At 43.0% G+C, this 17,098-nt stretch overlaps 1 protein-coding gene across 7 annotated transcripts in view; it reads left to right on the plus strand.

Annotated features, from left to right (window-relative positions):
- Positions 1–16,277, plus strand: part of slc12a7b (solute carrier family 12 member 7b) — a 54,297-nt gene extending 38,020 nt beyond the window's left edge. For 3 of the 7 annotated variants that reach the window (XM_076761138.1, XM_076761140.1, XM_076761143.1), the window contains exons 8-26: positions 85–296; positions 1,123–1,290; positions 1,624–1,722; positions 2,499–2,556; positions 3,460–3,634; positions 3,720–3,838; positions 4,018–4,116; positions 4,448–4,567; positions 5,306–5,410; positions 5,950–6,118; positions 6,716–6,911; positions 7,138–7,307; positions 7,543–7,674; positions 7,857–7,964; positions 8,306–8,422; positions 10,728–10,903; positions 11,708–11,722; positions 12,874–13,007; positions 13,313–16,277. In XM_076761138.1, the coding sequence (XP_076617253.1) occupies positions 85–296; positions 1,123–1,290; positions 1,624–1,722; positions 2,499–2,556; positions 3,460–3,634; positions 3,720–3,838; positions 4,018–4,116; positions 4,448–4,567; positions 5,306–5,410; positions 5,950–6,118; positions 6,716–6,911; positions 7,138–7,307; positions 7,543–7,674; positions 7,857–7,964; positions 8,306–8,422; positions 10,728–10,903; positions 11,708–11,722; positions 12,874–13,007; positions 13,313–13,404 (2,464 nt within the window). In that variant the 3' untranslated portion in view covers positions 13,405–16,277. The remainder of the gene's footprint in view (positions 1–84; positions 297–1,122; positions 1,291–1,623; positions 1,723–2,498; positions 2,557–3,459; positions 3,635–3,719; positions 3,839–4,017; positions 4,117–4,447; positions 4,568–5,305; positions 5,411–5,949; positions 6,119–6,715; positions 6,912–7,137; positions 7,308–7,542; positions 7,675–7,856; positions 7,965–8,305; positions 8,423–10,727; positions 10,904–11,707; positions 11,723–12,873; positions 13,008–13,312) is intronic. The other 4 variants (XM_076761141.1, XM_076761144.1, XM_076761139.1 and 1 more) reach the window with 3 other exon arrangements.
- Positions 16,278–17,098: the final 821 nt, after the last annotated feature.

Genomic DNA, 17,098 nt, shown 5'->3' on the forward strand with positions numbered 1-17,098 from the left:
AAGATTGCATTTCAATGTGCGGTGGTATTATTTTCTAGCAGTTTTGTGTCATTTTAAAATCTTGTCCTCTCTGCCTCCACACAGTGTTTGCATGTTAGGGAATCGCACTCTGCAGAACCACAACTTTGACCGCTGTCTTAAGACGGAGGTTATAGATAACGTGACGGTCCCTACCAAGCTGTGGAAGCTGTTCTGTGATGGACCTGAGCTCAACGCCACCTGCAATGACTATTTTGTCAACAACAATGTGACCAGCTTGCAGGGCATCCCCGGACTGACCAGCGGAGTCATTTCAGGTTCTAACACAGAGTTTCTTCTGGAGGTTTTAGTGGTATTCTAAAAGATAAATGGAAAGGCAAGGCCAATGCTAAATACTAACGTGTCAGTAGGAATTTACGCATAGACTGCAAGGTTTTATTAAATACAGAGCAAACTCAGAACATTCCTCACATTATATAACTGCTGGCCTTGACAGACTAGTATTACTCCAAACCTTGGGCACAAATGCATTCCTGTCATATTTCTTGTGAAGCATCTGGGGAAAGTATGTGCAGGAGTGAGTTCGTATGTTCTGTCCATCTCCATATGCTGATATGTTAATGAAAATGTACTTAAGAATATTGTACTCCATATTCTGCCAATAGATCTGCCTCAATCTTAGTCATGCTCCTTTAATTATGTGTAAGTTTTGCTGCAGTGTTTGTGACTTGTTGGATTTCTCTTTATTTCTCTGGTTGGGTCAGCTGGCACAAAAAATGCTTTTGACTGCCAACAACGAGTGTTTCCAAATCCATAGTCTACTTTGTCTCTGCAACCAGTGGCCTAACTACTGTCTCACGTCTCATTGGTCAAGTGTCCGTTATTGTTTCAGGTCCATGAAACTTAATTGGCTTCTTTAAAACACGCTTCAGTCTCTGGCTGCAGGCAGTGTTTTATTTCTGTGGCTTTGTCTCACAGTGCATCGTCATTTCCAGGCAGTTTTTATTTTTCCATTTAACCTGTCAGTCTCTGAACAGAAGGCACATTTTGGGTGAATGATATACTGCTTGACATAGTGCTTTGTGCAGTGCATGCTCTTTGTTGTTTGGAGTCTAATTACTCTGTTTTTTTTTTCTCTTGTAGAAAATATGTGGTCAGACTATGGCCCTCTGGGTATGTTGGTAGAAAGCAAGAAATTGTCATCTGTTGGGGGAAGTGACCCCGCCCAGGACATCTACATGCCCTATGTGGTCAATGATATCACCACCTTCTTCACTCTGCTAGTCGGCATCTACTTCCCCTCTGTCACTGGTGAGACTATGATAAAAGCGACACACCCAAGCACATTAAAATGTAGGAAATATTTGTGCAGCACATAGGGCTGGGTACTGAACTTCTATGGCAGTGACCTTATTACTTGTCATTCGGTAAATCTCATCAGTGAAACAGCAAGCATGCAACATGATTGTACCAAGATCTAATATAAATCATTCAGGAATCAGTCTTGATTGGTATCAGTACCAGTGTAGAACAGTTTTTAGTGATACCCAGCGTTAGGGTTTTTAACTTCCGTTATGGTTGAAATTGCAGGGAATAGACTTTTGTTTCACATTTCAATTTCTGTTGCACTCCCCATCCTTGCAGGTATCATGGCTGGTTCAAACCGCTCAGGTGACTTGAGGGATGCCCAGAAGTCCATACCCATTGGAACCATCCTGGCTATCGTTACCACCTCCATCATCTGTATCCTTAAAACTTCTTCCTGACACTGATACCAAAAATGCAGTCACATGGCTACAACTGAAGATTTAAAAATGTTTTTCTAGCTTCAACAGCAAGGTTTTGCATTGATGCAAGGTTATCTCTCTCGCCATTGCTCCGGCCACAGTTGCCAGATTTAAAGGTTGTTGGCAGGAAGATATTCTGTATACTGTTAATAACCCCCACATTCATTTATATACTGATGATACAATCTTGTATGTCACTGGTCCATCTCCCACTGCTGTGATAAAATCACTTCAATATAGTTTCCTGGAATTACAGCAGGCTTTTCTCAACCAGAGTCATTCATTTCCTTAAATGCTGTCGAGGCTAAAGTTATGTGGTTCAGTCAGACGGGCGCTATGCTACCTTCCACCTTGGGCATTTGCACAAGAGATGAGCAATCTGGCTAGATACTGAATTGTCTTTCTCTCACCATGTCATCATGTTGTAGTCGAAGGTCAACACAAAACTTGGTTTTCTTCATAGAAATCCTTCCTCTCTCACATGATTGTTCAAATGACCATACTTCCCTTGTTTGATTAAGGGGATTCAATTTTTAGATTGGCTTGCAAAGGAACACTTAAAAAGCTTGACACAATTTTATCACTCTGTTATCCAATTTAATACAAATGCCTTCTGTATTCTCTGGTGTGATGGCCCTCTCTGCATACTCTTTGTAACGTACACTAGTTTATGCTTATTTATAAAGTTCTTCTTGAATACTCTCAGTGACTTTCCTGAACAGTGCTTCCCAGATATCACCTGTGTGGTGCTATTTGGTGCCTGCATTGAGGGAGTTCTGCTTCGAGACAAGTAAGAGATTACCACAAGGATATCCTGTAAAATGCTGTACACGTGTACACTAAATGGATATATGTTTATAAACGGTATCAAAAGAAAGGTTAGGTTTTGTTCCCTTTTTCTTTTCTCTTTAAGTGTCACCTCACGAGGGCCCCCAGAACTCATCTCTCATTAAAAAGTGTACTAACTTTTATATTTTATAACACATCAAAAGTACATTTCATCTCAAAAAGTGGTTTCTGTTCAAACATGTGGACCCACCATGTATTTTAAATCCAAGACAGATCAACATGTGTTTACTGTACAAATCAATAAAAAAAGGCTTCAATTAGGGATAAACACATCTCTTGTTTCACTGAGAGTTATGAAACTTGTATTTAGCATATTTCTGTCCTCAAAGGATGAGGCTGCTGTTATTTTTTTATTTAGCTAGGGGCAACTAATCCCATGAAAAGACCAAAACCAACAGTGCTTTAGTTCATCTCTCAATACTTTCACATCTCTCCAGCCTCTCTGTGGTTCTCAGCCCCTGCCTGAGGCCTGTCTTTAAAAAACGGTCATAAGTATGTGCTTTAATGTTTTTTAAAAAAAGAAGCTGAATCATTTCTTAAAATACCTGGGCACTGTAGACAAGGAAATAGTGCATTTGTTAGGGACTACTTTTGGCGAGATAGTATCACTGGACAGCATCAGCTAAAAACAAACTGTGTGTGTTCATGCTTCTGAAAGAAACACTGCTGCCAGTGTGACTCATGTGATTTTAACAGTATTTGGACAACAATGGAGCTCCATGGCACTGTGGAAAAGATTCATCACACTTTATATGCGCACACAAAACTTGTTGATATTGTGTTGATATACCTACATGTTATATGGTCCGATTGTCGTATATGATATTGTGTTTCTGTATTGCAGGTTTGGTGATTCAGTGAAAGGGAACCTTGTCATTGGTACACTATCCTGGCCCTCGCCCTGGGTTATTGTGATTGGCTCATTCTTCTCCTGCTGTGGGGCTGGGCTCCAGAGTTTGACCGGTGCCCCACGCCTGCTGCAGGCCATCGCACGAGACGGCATTGTTCCTTTCTTACAGGTTAGACACTCACAGCACAATAGTCAAAGCCGCCTTCATGATCATGTGTTTATCTTCAATTTTCACGCCTGGCTGTGTGTGTTAGGTGTTCGGTCATGGGAAAGCTAACGGAGAACCTACCTGGGCTCTGCTGTTGACTGCTGGGATCTGTGAGATCGGCATCCTCATCGCTTCCCTCGACGCTGTGGCTCCTATTCTCTCCATGTCAGTATCTGTTTGTGTAGTCATATCGCTTTATTTTCTTTCCATAAAATCAGATCACCAGATAAAGTCTGTAATCCCTCAAGTATTTGGCTTCTTAAAACCACTTACAGTTGGTCATAAAGTGGAGACTTAGATGATAAGCGGGTATTATAGTATGACTTATTATATTCCTTCAACAGGTTTTTCCTCATGTGCTACCTGTTTGTCAACCTGGCCTGTGCGGTTCAGACCCTGCTGCGGACGCCCAACTGGAGACCACGCTTCAAATACTACCACTGGTGAGTGATCAAGTGCATTGTTTCTGTCTGTGTGCGAGGCCGTCCTTATGAACATGCTAACACACTCAAACACCTTCACAACCACAGACACACCTGTTCAGTGTGCTTTGTGGGATGATGGCCTTTACTGAGATTACTTCCACCACAGAGGTTGAGGACAATACAGGACAGCACTATTGTTCACAGCGGATTTCATCATTTTTCTTGAGTTCTGCGCTGTCCGGTCCAGTCTACATTTCCATGAATGTGCACAGCTTTAACAGCTGTTCTGTAAATGAATGGGTATTTTGTTAATGGACTCGAGCGGTAAAGTGTGTGTTTTCTCCTCCAGGGCTCTGTCCTTCCTGGGAATGAGCTTGTGCCTTGCTCTCATGTTCATCTCCTCCTGGTATTATGCTATTGTGGCCATGGCCATTGCAAGCTGTATCTACAAATACATCGAATACAGAGGGTGAGAATGACTTTGTATAGTTTGTAATGTAAGCAATGTTGTTCATAGGTTTCCAACAGATCTCTGACAAAGACAGATAATCTGTGCTGATAGAAGAGACTGAATTAAATGGGAGCGAAAGTAAATGTACAAAACTGATAGGTTGTATACAGAATATATACTTAAAGATACTCGCATGTGATCAGACGTCTTGACGTTTATTGCTGTATCAAAAAAATCCGACCGTCGAGAAATACAGCTTTAAATGCAGAGTGTGCAAAAAAAACACTGATTCGAGAAACCCCCTTCATTTTTTGCAAGCATTCATTTCAGGATCATCCAGTTCTGTTCAAAAGGAGCTCAGTGTTGTACAGCTCTTCTCAGCCAGTGAAGACAGTGTAATCCCTTAAAATAGTAAATTATAATCTGTTTCAAATCTCAAAAATGAAGATGTATAGTGATCATCTCACTTACCAGAAGCCCTGTTGAGTTGTACCATATCCAACCGTGACTTCCAGGCCTGCTGAGCCTTTTAACAAAAGAGTGTTAGTAGGTAGATTTTTCTTGATATATGTTCTCACAGAGTCAAAGGAACTGGACTGAATCAGCAAAACACACAAGAAATCCTTTAAATCACACCAGACGGGTGTGGAAACAGTGTAAGACTGTTGAGATCCATCCACTCCTATTAGTTTTTAATCATTCTGTGCGTCTTCTCATATTTTTGCTGCTTCTTGCTGTTTCATTTGTTGGCTTCAGGGCGGAGAAGGAGTGGGGAGACGGCATCCGTGGCCTGTCTCTCAATGCAGCACGCTATGCCCTCATTCGCCTTGAGGAAGCTCCACCACACACTAAGAACTGGAGGTACAAAATACATATATATATATATATATATATGTAGTGTGTGTGTGTGTGTGTGTGTGTGTGTGTGTGTGTGTGTGTGTGTGTGTGTGTGTGTTTCACATGGACGTGATTCCAGCTGACATAGTGCCACCTGTCACTGCTGTGGTGGTGAAAAGAGAGACAGAAATAGACACAGAGGCTGCATTTGATTAATCTCCTGGTCCTACCTAATCTGACAGAAAAGGCTGATGAGCCTCCATAATGTACCAAGGCCTGCACTGGCTGACCTCACAGGCCGCCTGTCCAAAAACCAAACAAGGTTCATTTACTTTCTTGGCATGCGAAGTTGTGGATTCTCTTCTTAGGGATGTGATGTTTCCAATTATACACATGGTTCTCATTGAAGGTAACCGCTTTCTGGCTCTCCTCTGTTAAACCCATGTACTGTAAGACTATAAGGTCCCTATTCTGCACCAGTGAAGGTCTCTGCACCGCTCCACCTTGCATAATAACGCAGTTTGACTTTGTCTCCCCTCTCCTTTTTCTCTTGATGTATCAAGGCCTCAATTGTTGGTGCTCCTGAATCTGGACTCAGATCAAGGAGTCAAACACCCTCGTCTGCTGTCCCTCACCACTCAGCTGAAAGCAGGGAAAGGCTTGACGATAGTGGGAAATGTCCTAGAGGGAACATATCTCACTAAAGAGGCAGAGGCCAAGAGGGCTGAGCAGGTATAGTGGAAATGCATACATTGACAGACACATGCAAATGACAAATGCAGGCACAATTATTTTGCCATTTATACTGATGTTGCCACATCTCTCACTCCTCATACAACCCTGTTCTACCAAAAGTGGGCACAGCTGCTGATAAAATACCAAATGTCTTATGTTTATACTGCCTCATTTATTGCATCGTCCTTTTTGGGCTGGACCCACAAACAAATCTCTTTCAAACAGGATTTACAGTTAGACAGTTTTACACCTGAACTGCAGATGAACTCTGCCATCTACTGGCCAAACTGAAGAAATCATTGAATTATTCTCTGCAGCCTGATTTGACTGTGTCCTCAAAAGCATTTTTAATCGGTGGATTACGTTTTGTCCAAAACAATCATGTGCAGAGGCTGAATGCTAGATTACATGGGCTGCTGTATTCGTAGGCATTGTTTAGACCCATTCATGGGCATGTCCTGGATGGATGCTAATGGGAGTGCTGAATGTTAATTCTAAGGTGGAGGTTAAGCTCCAGTAGCCATGGCATCTTTCAAAAAGACGATACCTCTTTCATGCTCTATTTTTGTTGTTCTTCTGTCTTCCTCTGTCCAGAACATTAAGTCGTCCATGTCAACAGAGAGAACAAAAGGCTTTTGCCATGTTGTGGTGTCCTCAAACCTCAGAGATGGCTTCTCCCACCTCATCCAGTCTGCTGGGCTGGGGGGCATGAAGCACAACACGGTCCTAATGGCCTGGCCCGGGACCTGGAGGCAGTCCAATGACCCACAGTCATGGAAGAATTTCATAGGTACAGAGTGAGAGACAGTTCAAAGTAGACTGAAATCAGAAAGTTACATCCAAATGCGTAGGATGCATTCTTCAAAATGCACAATGATAATCTATATCTCTGATAATCTTACGTTGATATTTGCACATCTGCTTGTGCCATCCTTCCACTGAGATGCAATGACTTAATGTCTCTTAGACAACTCATGCCCATTAATAGGCCTCACTCTCCTCCTCTATCCATGCAGAGACGGTGCGGGAGACCACAGCAGCCCATCATGCCTTGCTTGTGGCTAAGAATGTGGACAGCTTCCCCACTAACCAGGACCGCCTGGGGGAGGGCACCATCGATGTGTGGTGGGTGGTCCACGATGGAGGCATGCTGATGCTGCTGCCCTTCCTGCTGCGACAGCACAAGGTTGGTGTGTCTTTCTGTTACATCCAAATTTTTCATTCCTCTCTTTATATTCACACCCCCTCTTTCGGGCTCCATCTATCCGTGAATTCTCCCTCTTTGACGCTGACATCACTTTCATCCCTCCTCCCCTCCCCTCGGTCCTGCTTTACCTCACTAATCCATCTACCTCTGACTGACGCTCTGACTTATTTTTCCATTTGACCTCCTTCCATAACAACTGTCTTCCCTCCTAAAGGTGTGGAGGAAGTGTAAGATGCGTATCTTCACTGTGGCCCAGATGGATGACAACAGTATCCAAATGAAGAAAGATCTCCAGATGTTCCTTTACCACCTGCGACTGGATGCAGAGGTGGAAGTGGTGGAGATGGTGAGTGTTTGTTTGATAACAGAGCACCGCACTATGCTGGAATCAGGTTGATAGTCCACTAATACGGTGCCTTCATATGTTGAGGATGTTGTTTATTCAGAACCCAAAAGCAAAACAGGAAGTATTCTGTTGCTCCATGTCTCGTACTGATGACGGTGTTGTTTCTGTCTTCTCCTGTGCAGCATGATAACGACATCTCTGCCTTCACCTATGAGAAGACTCTGATGATGGAGCAGAGGTCTCAGATGCTGAAACAGATGCAGCTTTCCAGGACCGAGAGGGAGAGAGAGGTAATGTACACTTCATCTACCTGAATGCAATCCTGCACTCACAGATGCTTTGTCTCTGTAGTTGCATTCCAGTTCAGCAAAAGAGAATGCAATATCTTTCAAGTGTGTCTTAGATTAGATACTAATAATCACTTTTCTCCCCATTAGTGTGTTAGTGCTATCATTGCAACCCATTAATATCGTACAGGTCAGATTATACAGAATGTAAAAGAAACTCTTTGGGTTGTTTCATAGTTCAGTCTTAACAGTAGTCTTAACAGTCTGGCCTGCCGCTGCGTTGTATGACAATTGGCCACTTTCCTTGTTCATCTGCCATCGCCTCTCTGGGCCACGCCGCTCAGATTCAGAGTATCACTGATGAATCGCGTAGCTCAATCCGGAGGAAGAACCAGGGCGCTGCCCAGAGCACGAACCTCACCCAGCAGTCCTCAATGATGGAGGACACTCAAGAGGATGAGGTAGCACATTTTGTCAACCCACTGTCCCTCACTGTTAGACTCACAGGCCTGTCTTCACAAAGCTGGATCTTTGGCTGCAGCTGTCTGTTTGAATGACTTTTATCATCATGGTTTCAAATCTGGACTTTTCCTCTGACATTTACCAGCTGATGTCTATGCAGTATAATCAGTACATAAATGAGAATGAAGGATGGAGTAGTAATACTGCATGGGATCGAAATTTGTTGTAGGAAATGCATATTCAGACTGGAAAAAAAGATCTTTGATGTAGAGTAGGGGTGCTAATCAAGAATCGGTTGTACTTTATGATCATGTAGGGAAAGATCTAGCTCTTGTTTGTTGTTAATTGAAAAAAAAAAGAGTTGGAGTGACTGTAGGCACTGTAGGTTAGGCCTGTGCCTGAAGTGTTTTATTCTTTGATAATCCATTGTGCTTTTCAACCCACTCACTGTGGGCTTACCCACACCATCAGCTCATGGCTGACTTACCACGTTCATACTATGTCGTACTTGGTCAGGGTCTTTAGATGATGTTACATCAGAGCTAAAGCTGCACCGGAGCAGCTCCAGCTGGCCAAAACCAGCTGGTCTCCATAGAATGCACCAGTGTGATGTCATAGTCAGCCCAGGACTACAAGGCAGTTATTGTAGCACTGTAAAATCTGATAAGTGCCATTAGCCCTTCTGGGGAAGGTCACTGGCAAAACAAGCTTGTGAATAGCTCAGAAAGAGAAGCTGGTTCCTGATTACAGATAGCATCCATCTTGTACAATCTGACGATTTAACTCCTAGTACAGACAACAGTAGTGCTGCTTATTTTGTCATCAAGAGCTGCTTTGTGAATATCAGCCAGTTGCACCCTAGAACTGCTGCCTAACATCCCATTACCTCCATGATCCCACCTCATCCCCACCTCCCCAAAACAAGAGCGGAAAGAGTGGACAGTGTTGTCACAGAAACAAGAAAATTGTGTTTGACTTTTGCCCAGAAAAAAAAATCCCCCTTCCTTTATCCTGATATCCTGAGATCTTAACAGCTTTGAAACATTTTTGTCAGCTTCACTTGCACGCAGGCTCAGATCTGCGTCTTTGTTCTTTGAGCTGAATGCTAATGTTAGCATGCTAACACAGAGTCAGCACAGCTAGACTGTACAACCAGATAAAAGCTGAGCCCGAGACTGACATATTTCACAAATGGCCACTGAACAGAGGATAAATTCATCAGATGGAGGTACTGCTACAACCTCATGGGGCTTCTATCCAGGCTACAGACCCAAAAGTGGTTTATACTCCCCATTCTGACTTGACAATACTGTGCTCTCTTTCCTCACTCACACCTGGAACCAGTGTTCATACTTCACTCTCACAGCTAGACGTCAACGAGCGGAGGAATGTCTTTCGGAAAGTGAACACCCATCCTTCGAAAAAGACCACAAAGCCTCCAAGCTACATGTATTTAAAAACAATTTACGACATTAGAATATTTTAATCAAGAAGCCCTGAATGTGTAGCATGTCATCCTGCTGTTTTATGAAGATACATGATGCATTTATCAAATACCAGCTGGTCCCAATGAACACAGGTCATCATCCATATCTGTATGATGACAGATGATACCCATGATGCATTGTTATCCTCTGTCATTGGCTGTGGTTATGTAACTGTTGACAGTCTACTCTGTAGCTCAGAAGTGAGGAAAGCTGTTGTCAAATGATATTATATTCTGATGATATGTGTTCATCCTGCTCTGCTAAGCTATACTGCACTGCACTGTCCCTGCAACATAGGCTTAGAGACTTGCTTAATGTTTATTGAAGTGGCATATTTTGAGCAGGTGTCATCATCTTTGGAGGCCCTGCATCCAATTTGAACACTTGGTTGACATCATATACCCTCCTAGCCTGGGTCATTTCCACCACCACTGCTCTTTTATTGTCAGTCACCCATAAATGTTGTGTTTCAGTCTTTGCTGGGACGTTCAGCCCACCCAGAGAAATATGGTCTTGTGATGCCCCGTGTATATGTGTTCTTTTATGATCCATGTGTGTGTTGAACAGTTGAACAGGTTTGTATTGTTCCCATTCTTCTTCAGCATGGTTTCACCCAACTTTCATCAGCTTGTACAAAGAAAGTTTCCCTTCTTCCCAGTTTGTAATTGTCCACCTTCCCCAATTTTTTTTGCCGTTTTTGCCTCTCTTTTCTCTTTGTGACATTATGTTGGACGTCACCTTTCCTTGTTTAGATCTCTTGTGTTCGCTGTGTTTCATCTCTTCTTTCCCCTGAAATACCTGTCTCCCTCCTCTCCAGGCCCAGCTCATCCATGACAGGAACACAGCGTCTCACGCCACCATAAACGACAAGACCGAAAGTGGGCCCGAGCGGGTCCACATGACCTGGACTAAGGACAAGCTGTTCACAGAGCGTAATCGCAACCGCGAGTGCAACGCCAACGTAGCTGTGCGTGACCTGTTCAACATGAAACCGTAAGTATCCGTTTGTCTGATTAAAAAAACAATGTTTTTACATTTGTGGCATCAGAGCTAAAAGAAGGAAGTTTTGTCCTGTAGATCTGTGAATTTAAGGTCCATTCCCAAATTAGACAAGTGTCCACTCTAATGTACACGTTACTGAAAAATACTGTCGTTGTTGCATGTGCCTTGTGAGAGACATTTGCACCATTTTGAAACACTTTGAAGTTTGAAAGTATCTGAAGAGTAAAGAGCACATACAGCAGAGACAATACTTCAGGATGGTGCCAAAGCCTCAGTGTGGGAGGACAGCATGTGTAGATGTGGTAGCAGTAGTGAAGAGGCTGACAGGGTGAAATGGGACTGTCTGCATGGCGTGTGCATTCAGGCTGCATTTGGTGTGTGTGCGCATGTGTGTACACTTCAGCCATTTCAGTCTTAGTGCATGGCCAGACCACGCAGACCATATGCACACCTAGACTAACACCCTCTCATCCCATACTGTCCATACGATCAGTGTGTGGACGTCAACAGGTGTGTCCCAGACCAGTCCACTTTTATTGGCTTATGAAGTTTGTGATTCAGACGAGTAAAGTGTCACAGGTCAGGAAGAGATGGAGGCCGCCCCTTCACAAAGCCTCACTATACACATCAAGCGGCCCCGTGTCTTTTTGGGGTTTAACAGGGTCACCTTCGGGTGTCACGGCAAGCCGTTGGGGACAGTTGAGAGCATGCAAGTGTGGTGGAGAGAGCTGGAGAGCCGATGTAGAAAGCATCTAAGCCTATTTCTGTTGTTCTATCCCATTTTTCTCCTTCTAGAGAGTGGGAGAGTCTGTAAGTCGCATTCTCTTTGCCCTGGGCTGTATGTGTGTACTGCTGCTGTGGTGACTGTAGCTGCGTTCAGTGTCCTCCAGCTCGTGTGCTCGTACCTCTTTGTATGCGTGCCTGTGTCCGTGTTTGCGTCTGCTCATGTGCATGGACTTCCTGTTCCAGCATCAGACAGGACTTTAGTGGAAAAGCCTCTATTCATTTGATTTGCATGTAATATCCAAAGACATTCTTTGTACGCATGAGCAAATTTGTGCTTTCCATTTGCTTTTTGGTGATTAGCAAATCCAAAATTAGTATATAATGATAAATATTGCATTTGGTGATTATTAGAATATAAATGTTTTTCTTATGAAAGAGAATGGAAAGCAGAATTTTGCAAAATCGTCTTGTTCTTCTCCTTAAAGTAATCTGGCTTCTGGCAGTGGACGTCATGTGCTTGATTGCTTTGTGATCTAACATTGTGAAGGTGACGATAAAGAGGCAACATTTGACTTCTTTTTGACAATGATGACTATCCATAAACAGGACAGACTACAGCATGCACAATTGGCGATGACAAACTAAACAATAATAACATGACATCATGGTGGACTCCAGGGTGTCCTACTGCATGTCCCTTTTTGTCTGAAAATGCTGTCTCTTTTTTTGGAATGTGCTTCAGTCCCTTCACCATGTTTTCTCACTTGTGTTTGAGGCTAACATACAGAATGCTTTTACTAAAATGCAACTTTTTTTATTGACAAAATGTCATTGATATAATGTGCCGTACTGGTGAACTGTTTTCTCTGGAAGTACACAGTGTGTTAGTTATGTCAGGAAAACAACCTGTTGCATTAGTTTTTCCGTTGTATAACGTTGTAAACAAGAGGCTCCTGAAAAAGAGAGCTTGTTCTCAGTGAGTTTTTTTTGGCTTTATTAGAAATGAAGGTTATTTATTTAAAGAGCAGGGCGTAAGTAAAGGATTTTCCAGTGTGCAGCTCCTGTTTTACTCAGGGAGTGCTGCCATATTGCCACAATAGGCCTTTTCACAGAAGATATTCTGATATGTGACAGTACAAAACACAAGGAAATGTAGGGTTTAGTTTAGTTTAGTCTGGTTATTAATGCTTTCTTCAGTGCTGCCTTTTCTCACTGTGGCCTTCTAATCAAACCAGGAACCAGTCGAATGTTCGTCGGATGCACACAGCTGTCAAGCTGAACGAGGTGGTGGTCAACAAGTCGCAGGGAGCTCACCTGGTTCTGCTCAACATGCCCGGACCACCGAAGAACAGAGGAGGAGACGAGAACTGTATCCTTAAAGCAGCTGTGGTCACTATCGTTAGTATAACAACCTGTCAATTGACAGTGAAAGCAATGTGAAAGGGGTCGCGTGTAGCTACTGAGAGTTTATTGAGCTTCATAGTGAGGTTCAGCTCTTTGTTTAGCTGGTTTAGCAGCTGTTTACAGTTGAAAAATTTCGTCAACCCATCGTGCGTTACATGTTCAACAGGAAGCAGTGGAGCAGTTTGCGACTAGCTGGTGAACACAGTGGAGCAGTTGGTGGAGACCAAAACAGATCGAAAAGCTTTTCGACCTTGACTGCTCTCTTCTCAGACATGGAGTTCCTGGAGGTTCTCCTCGAGGGTTTGAACCGGGTCCTCCTGGTGCGAGGCGGCGGCCGTGAAGTCATCACCATCTACTCTTAAGAAAAACTCTCGTGCCCCACCCTGCACACATGGGCTCTTGCCATGGATATTGGTCACCGGGCATTTTCGGGGGAAGAAGCCTAATTTGGTTTTTATGAAGGGGCGGGGGTTGTTGGAAGGCGGGACCACTTGTGATTGACAGATGTCCGAAGGACCTCAGGATGAAGGAAACAGTTGGGTTGAATCAGATGACTGGCTGAGAGTACGAGCGCAGTGTGTGTCCACGCTGGGCCACTGTACCCCTGCACATGGAAGATAGAGCATAGAGACACTTTATATTGTTCATTTAACTCTGGAAACGTTGTTATGTCCTCTTACATTTTCATATTCTTTCCCTGTTGTGTTGATGTTGTTAAGTTACTGGCGCTCACTGTGTAAAGATATGCAAGGAAGTGAATGTGGGCTGTTGATTTGAACCTCATAGTCTTTGGTGTTGTCCGATGTGCTCGACTCTGGGAGGCGCAGAGACGTTCGCTGGACCTGAGAAAAACATGCACAGAGAGGCTTTGAACTCAGTGTAGAGAGGTCACTCGTAAAAAATACTTCATTTTGGTGATCTGTATGATCTGCATCACCATGTGTACTAATCATGTTCATCCTTTTAAGAAGGTCAGGCTGGAGGGCCCGTCTCTAGTTGAAAGCTCCTCCCTAAAGCAGCATTTCTAGTTGTAGTGTTCTGTGATTGGTTGTTGGCCTTGTCAGTGATTTAGTGAAGGACTGGCCAGGAGGATGTTGAGCGTGCACCAGATGTTGAATCACCTTAATTTAGGTGGGTGGGGGCGTTTCAGATATCAGGTACTGACACGATCATTGGTCAACATTTCCGACCCTCGAAGAACGCTATTGTTTTAATAGGGAAAATAGCCATAGATAGTATTGTAGCACCCTTTGTAACATATTAAATGCACATGTATACATATTTATGGTGTCTGAAGTCAGTTGGTAACAACTGTAGATTTTTTTTAATCCGAGGCCTGTTTGACAGTGTGCAGTAGGCTGATGAAGTATCAGATTGACTAATCGGGTCGCACATTAAATCTTTAATTTGCCTTCAGAAGTATTGGCATTTAACAAATATACTTTTCAAAATGTGAAACTGACACGCAAATCAGTGTAATTCCACCCATAACGACGTAATTACACCCCTGTTGACTTTGCACTACCGATCTTTCAGCACTTCATTCATTGCGCACTCTCACCTGGTTATATCACCTACAGCGACGTTGGTCAATCGGCCTCTGCACTCTCCTCACAGGTGGAGTGAGATACTGATAAATGAGCTCATGAAGAAGGATGCAGACACCAAGTAATTCCACACTATGTAATACTCATGTTTCAATGTTGTTTTTATAATGTTTTACTGAGCATAAAATCTTTAGGCTTTGAGTCCCAGACTGAGTAGATGACGTCTTATGAGCATGTGTAGGAGAAAAAGTGCCAAAATGACTACAAAAGAAACTGTGGAAGTATTCAGAATGCGTCTTAGGAGCCGCTGCTTTCTACACAGACAATCTTTGATCTTTGGAAACCCTAAAAAAAATAACTCTTTATGATAGAGCATTTCATCCCTGCTAGAATTCATGTTCTGCTTTTCAATAAATGAGCGAGTGTAAATGCAATTTCTTGGGAATTTCAAGCCAACGTGCTGCGAAAAGAAGGACTTTTGTCAGAGAAGAAGAACCCATCCAACCCTTTCTCACGTTGTACCTCCACAGTTTCTTTTTTAAATTAGCTGCGCAGTATTTTGTAAAGCCGAAAGTCGTGTTTTCCTGCTGCTCTTTGCAGGGGAATGAGAACTTCTGCTTGTCAGTTATGAAACATCCATGTTTTTTTTTTTTTTCTCTCTGTGTTTTGTTCAGTTGATGTATGCTTGTGCAACTACATAGTTATGGTCTCTGTAGTGTTTGTTACATTATAATTGATCTTCTAAGTGTTAATTTTCAGTGTTTTGGGTTTTTTTTTAATGGAAGGAGGCAGACAGAGGTGGTATGTGTGTGTGTGAAGACGGCAGCGCTTGTCAGCTTTTTGTGTGTTTTGTACCAACCCATCAGAAACACAACATGCAGGACACACAGAACTGAAACCCCCTCAGGATACAGTGGCACCCTGGACTGAAAGTGTGAAGAAGCTGGATGAAGCCACCAGGGTACAAATGTATGGTTTAAATGACTCTGTCACTATCTGAAGTTCACCTTTCAGTTTCCTTGTTCAGTTTAGCCACCAAAGATGAAACTTAACTCTGTATAAATACACTTAAAATTGTCTAGTTTTAAGAAGTTTGAAACATCGAAACTTGTAAAGATAAATTATTAAAGACGTTTCCTTTGTTTTTAATTTGGTTACTGAGCTGAATAGCAGTAGGTGTGCAGAGAGAAAACATGAAACCTTAAGCAGAAGATGCTGAATGAAAAGAAGCTCCTGGAGGTAAACAGGATTGTCAGCAGTGTGTGTTTCACAGCGCTCGTGTTTGAGGTGGCTGGAGAACGTTATCTACCTCAAGGTGTCGCTGAGGCTCGGCTGAAGAAAAGAAAACGTGTTCCATCGCATCTCTCTTTCACAACTGATGTTACGCACGGACTCATGAAAGGAAAAAAGACTCTGTTATGTGAGAGGACCAGCAGAATTGTGGGCATGCGTATGTGTGTGTGTGTGTGTGTGTGTGTGTGCGTGCGTGCGTGCGTGCGTGTGTGAGTGTGTGTTCCTGTGCATACCGCTGTGAGATGAAGCTGTTTGTGTTTCTGCTGTTGTCTGGCCGGCTGGGAGGCCTCACAGGCTGGAACAGGAAGTCACTTGTGGGCACACATATAGAGGAAGGTAGCCCTGTAAATTGTATTTGTGCCTCTCTGAGTAATTATTAAAAGTGCTGAAATAAACCTGAACTTGACTGTGTCCTGATTCTAGTCACACAGCAGCCACAGTGGAAGGTCCACTTGTAAGAAAGATAGCAACTCTGAGTTTGTACAAAGACCCAGCACCTTTTTGAGCTAAACGCTAACATGTTTGCATTGTGATGTTAACATGCTGGTGGTTAGCAAGTGTAATGTTTACCATATTCACCATCTTAGTTCAGCATGTTAGCATGCTAACATGTTTGCTAATTAGCGCTAAAGACACTGTGCAGCCGAGGTTGATGACTAGTTTTGCAGTTAGTTGGTCATAAACCAAGAACTGAAGAAATTACAATTAAAATCGAGGGGAAAAGGCTCACCAAAATTATTCATCCTAATAACCATCACTATGAATTTTTGTAATAAACATTCTTTGCAGTGTAACCATTGCTGTCAAGATATTTTAGTTTGAGACAAAGTGGTGGACTCTGCAAGTCCAGGTGCCCACTCTGAGCATCAGGGTCCCTGCAAAGGATCATTTAAAAAAAAAACAACTCAATTCTAATACACAGAATTATATGCATTTAATTTTCTCTGCTTCTTTCTCGTGAAACACTGCAGTTTTACCCCTCTGCTGAATCTGAAATGACTGATATGAAACAATCTGAGACATGACATGCAGCCTGTGAGGAGAGGTCACAAGGAGATGTAGCTTAATATTAAGGGGTCACAAGCAAAAAGCTGTAGACCCTCATTAGAGTTTGACTGCTTTGCAGACTTCAACTCCTGTTGAAAAAAACCAGCTGAGAATCTTTAAGAAACAGGGAGTGAAGGTGTGATGCTGCTCCATCTGTCCCCTAGAGGGC

This window comes from Chaetodon auriga, chromosome 21 (assembly GCF_051107435.1).
Source record: "Chaetodon auriga isolate fChaAug3 chromosome 21, fChaAug3.hap1, whole genome shotgun sequence".
In the NCBI taxonomy this organism is placed as follows: Eukaryota; Metazoa; Chordata; class Actinopteri; order Chaetodontiformes; family Chaetodontidae; genus Chaetodon; species Chaetodon auriga.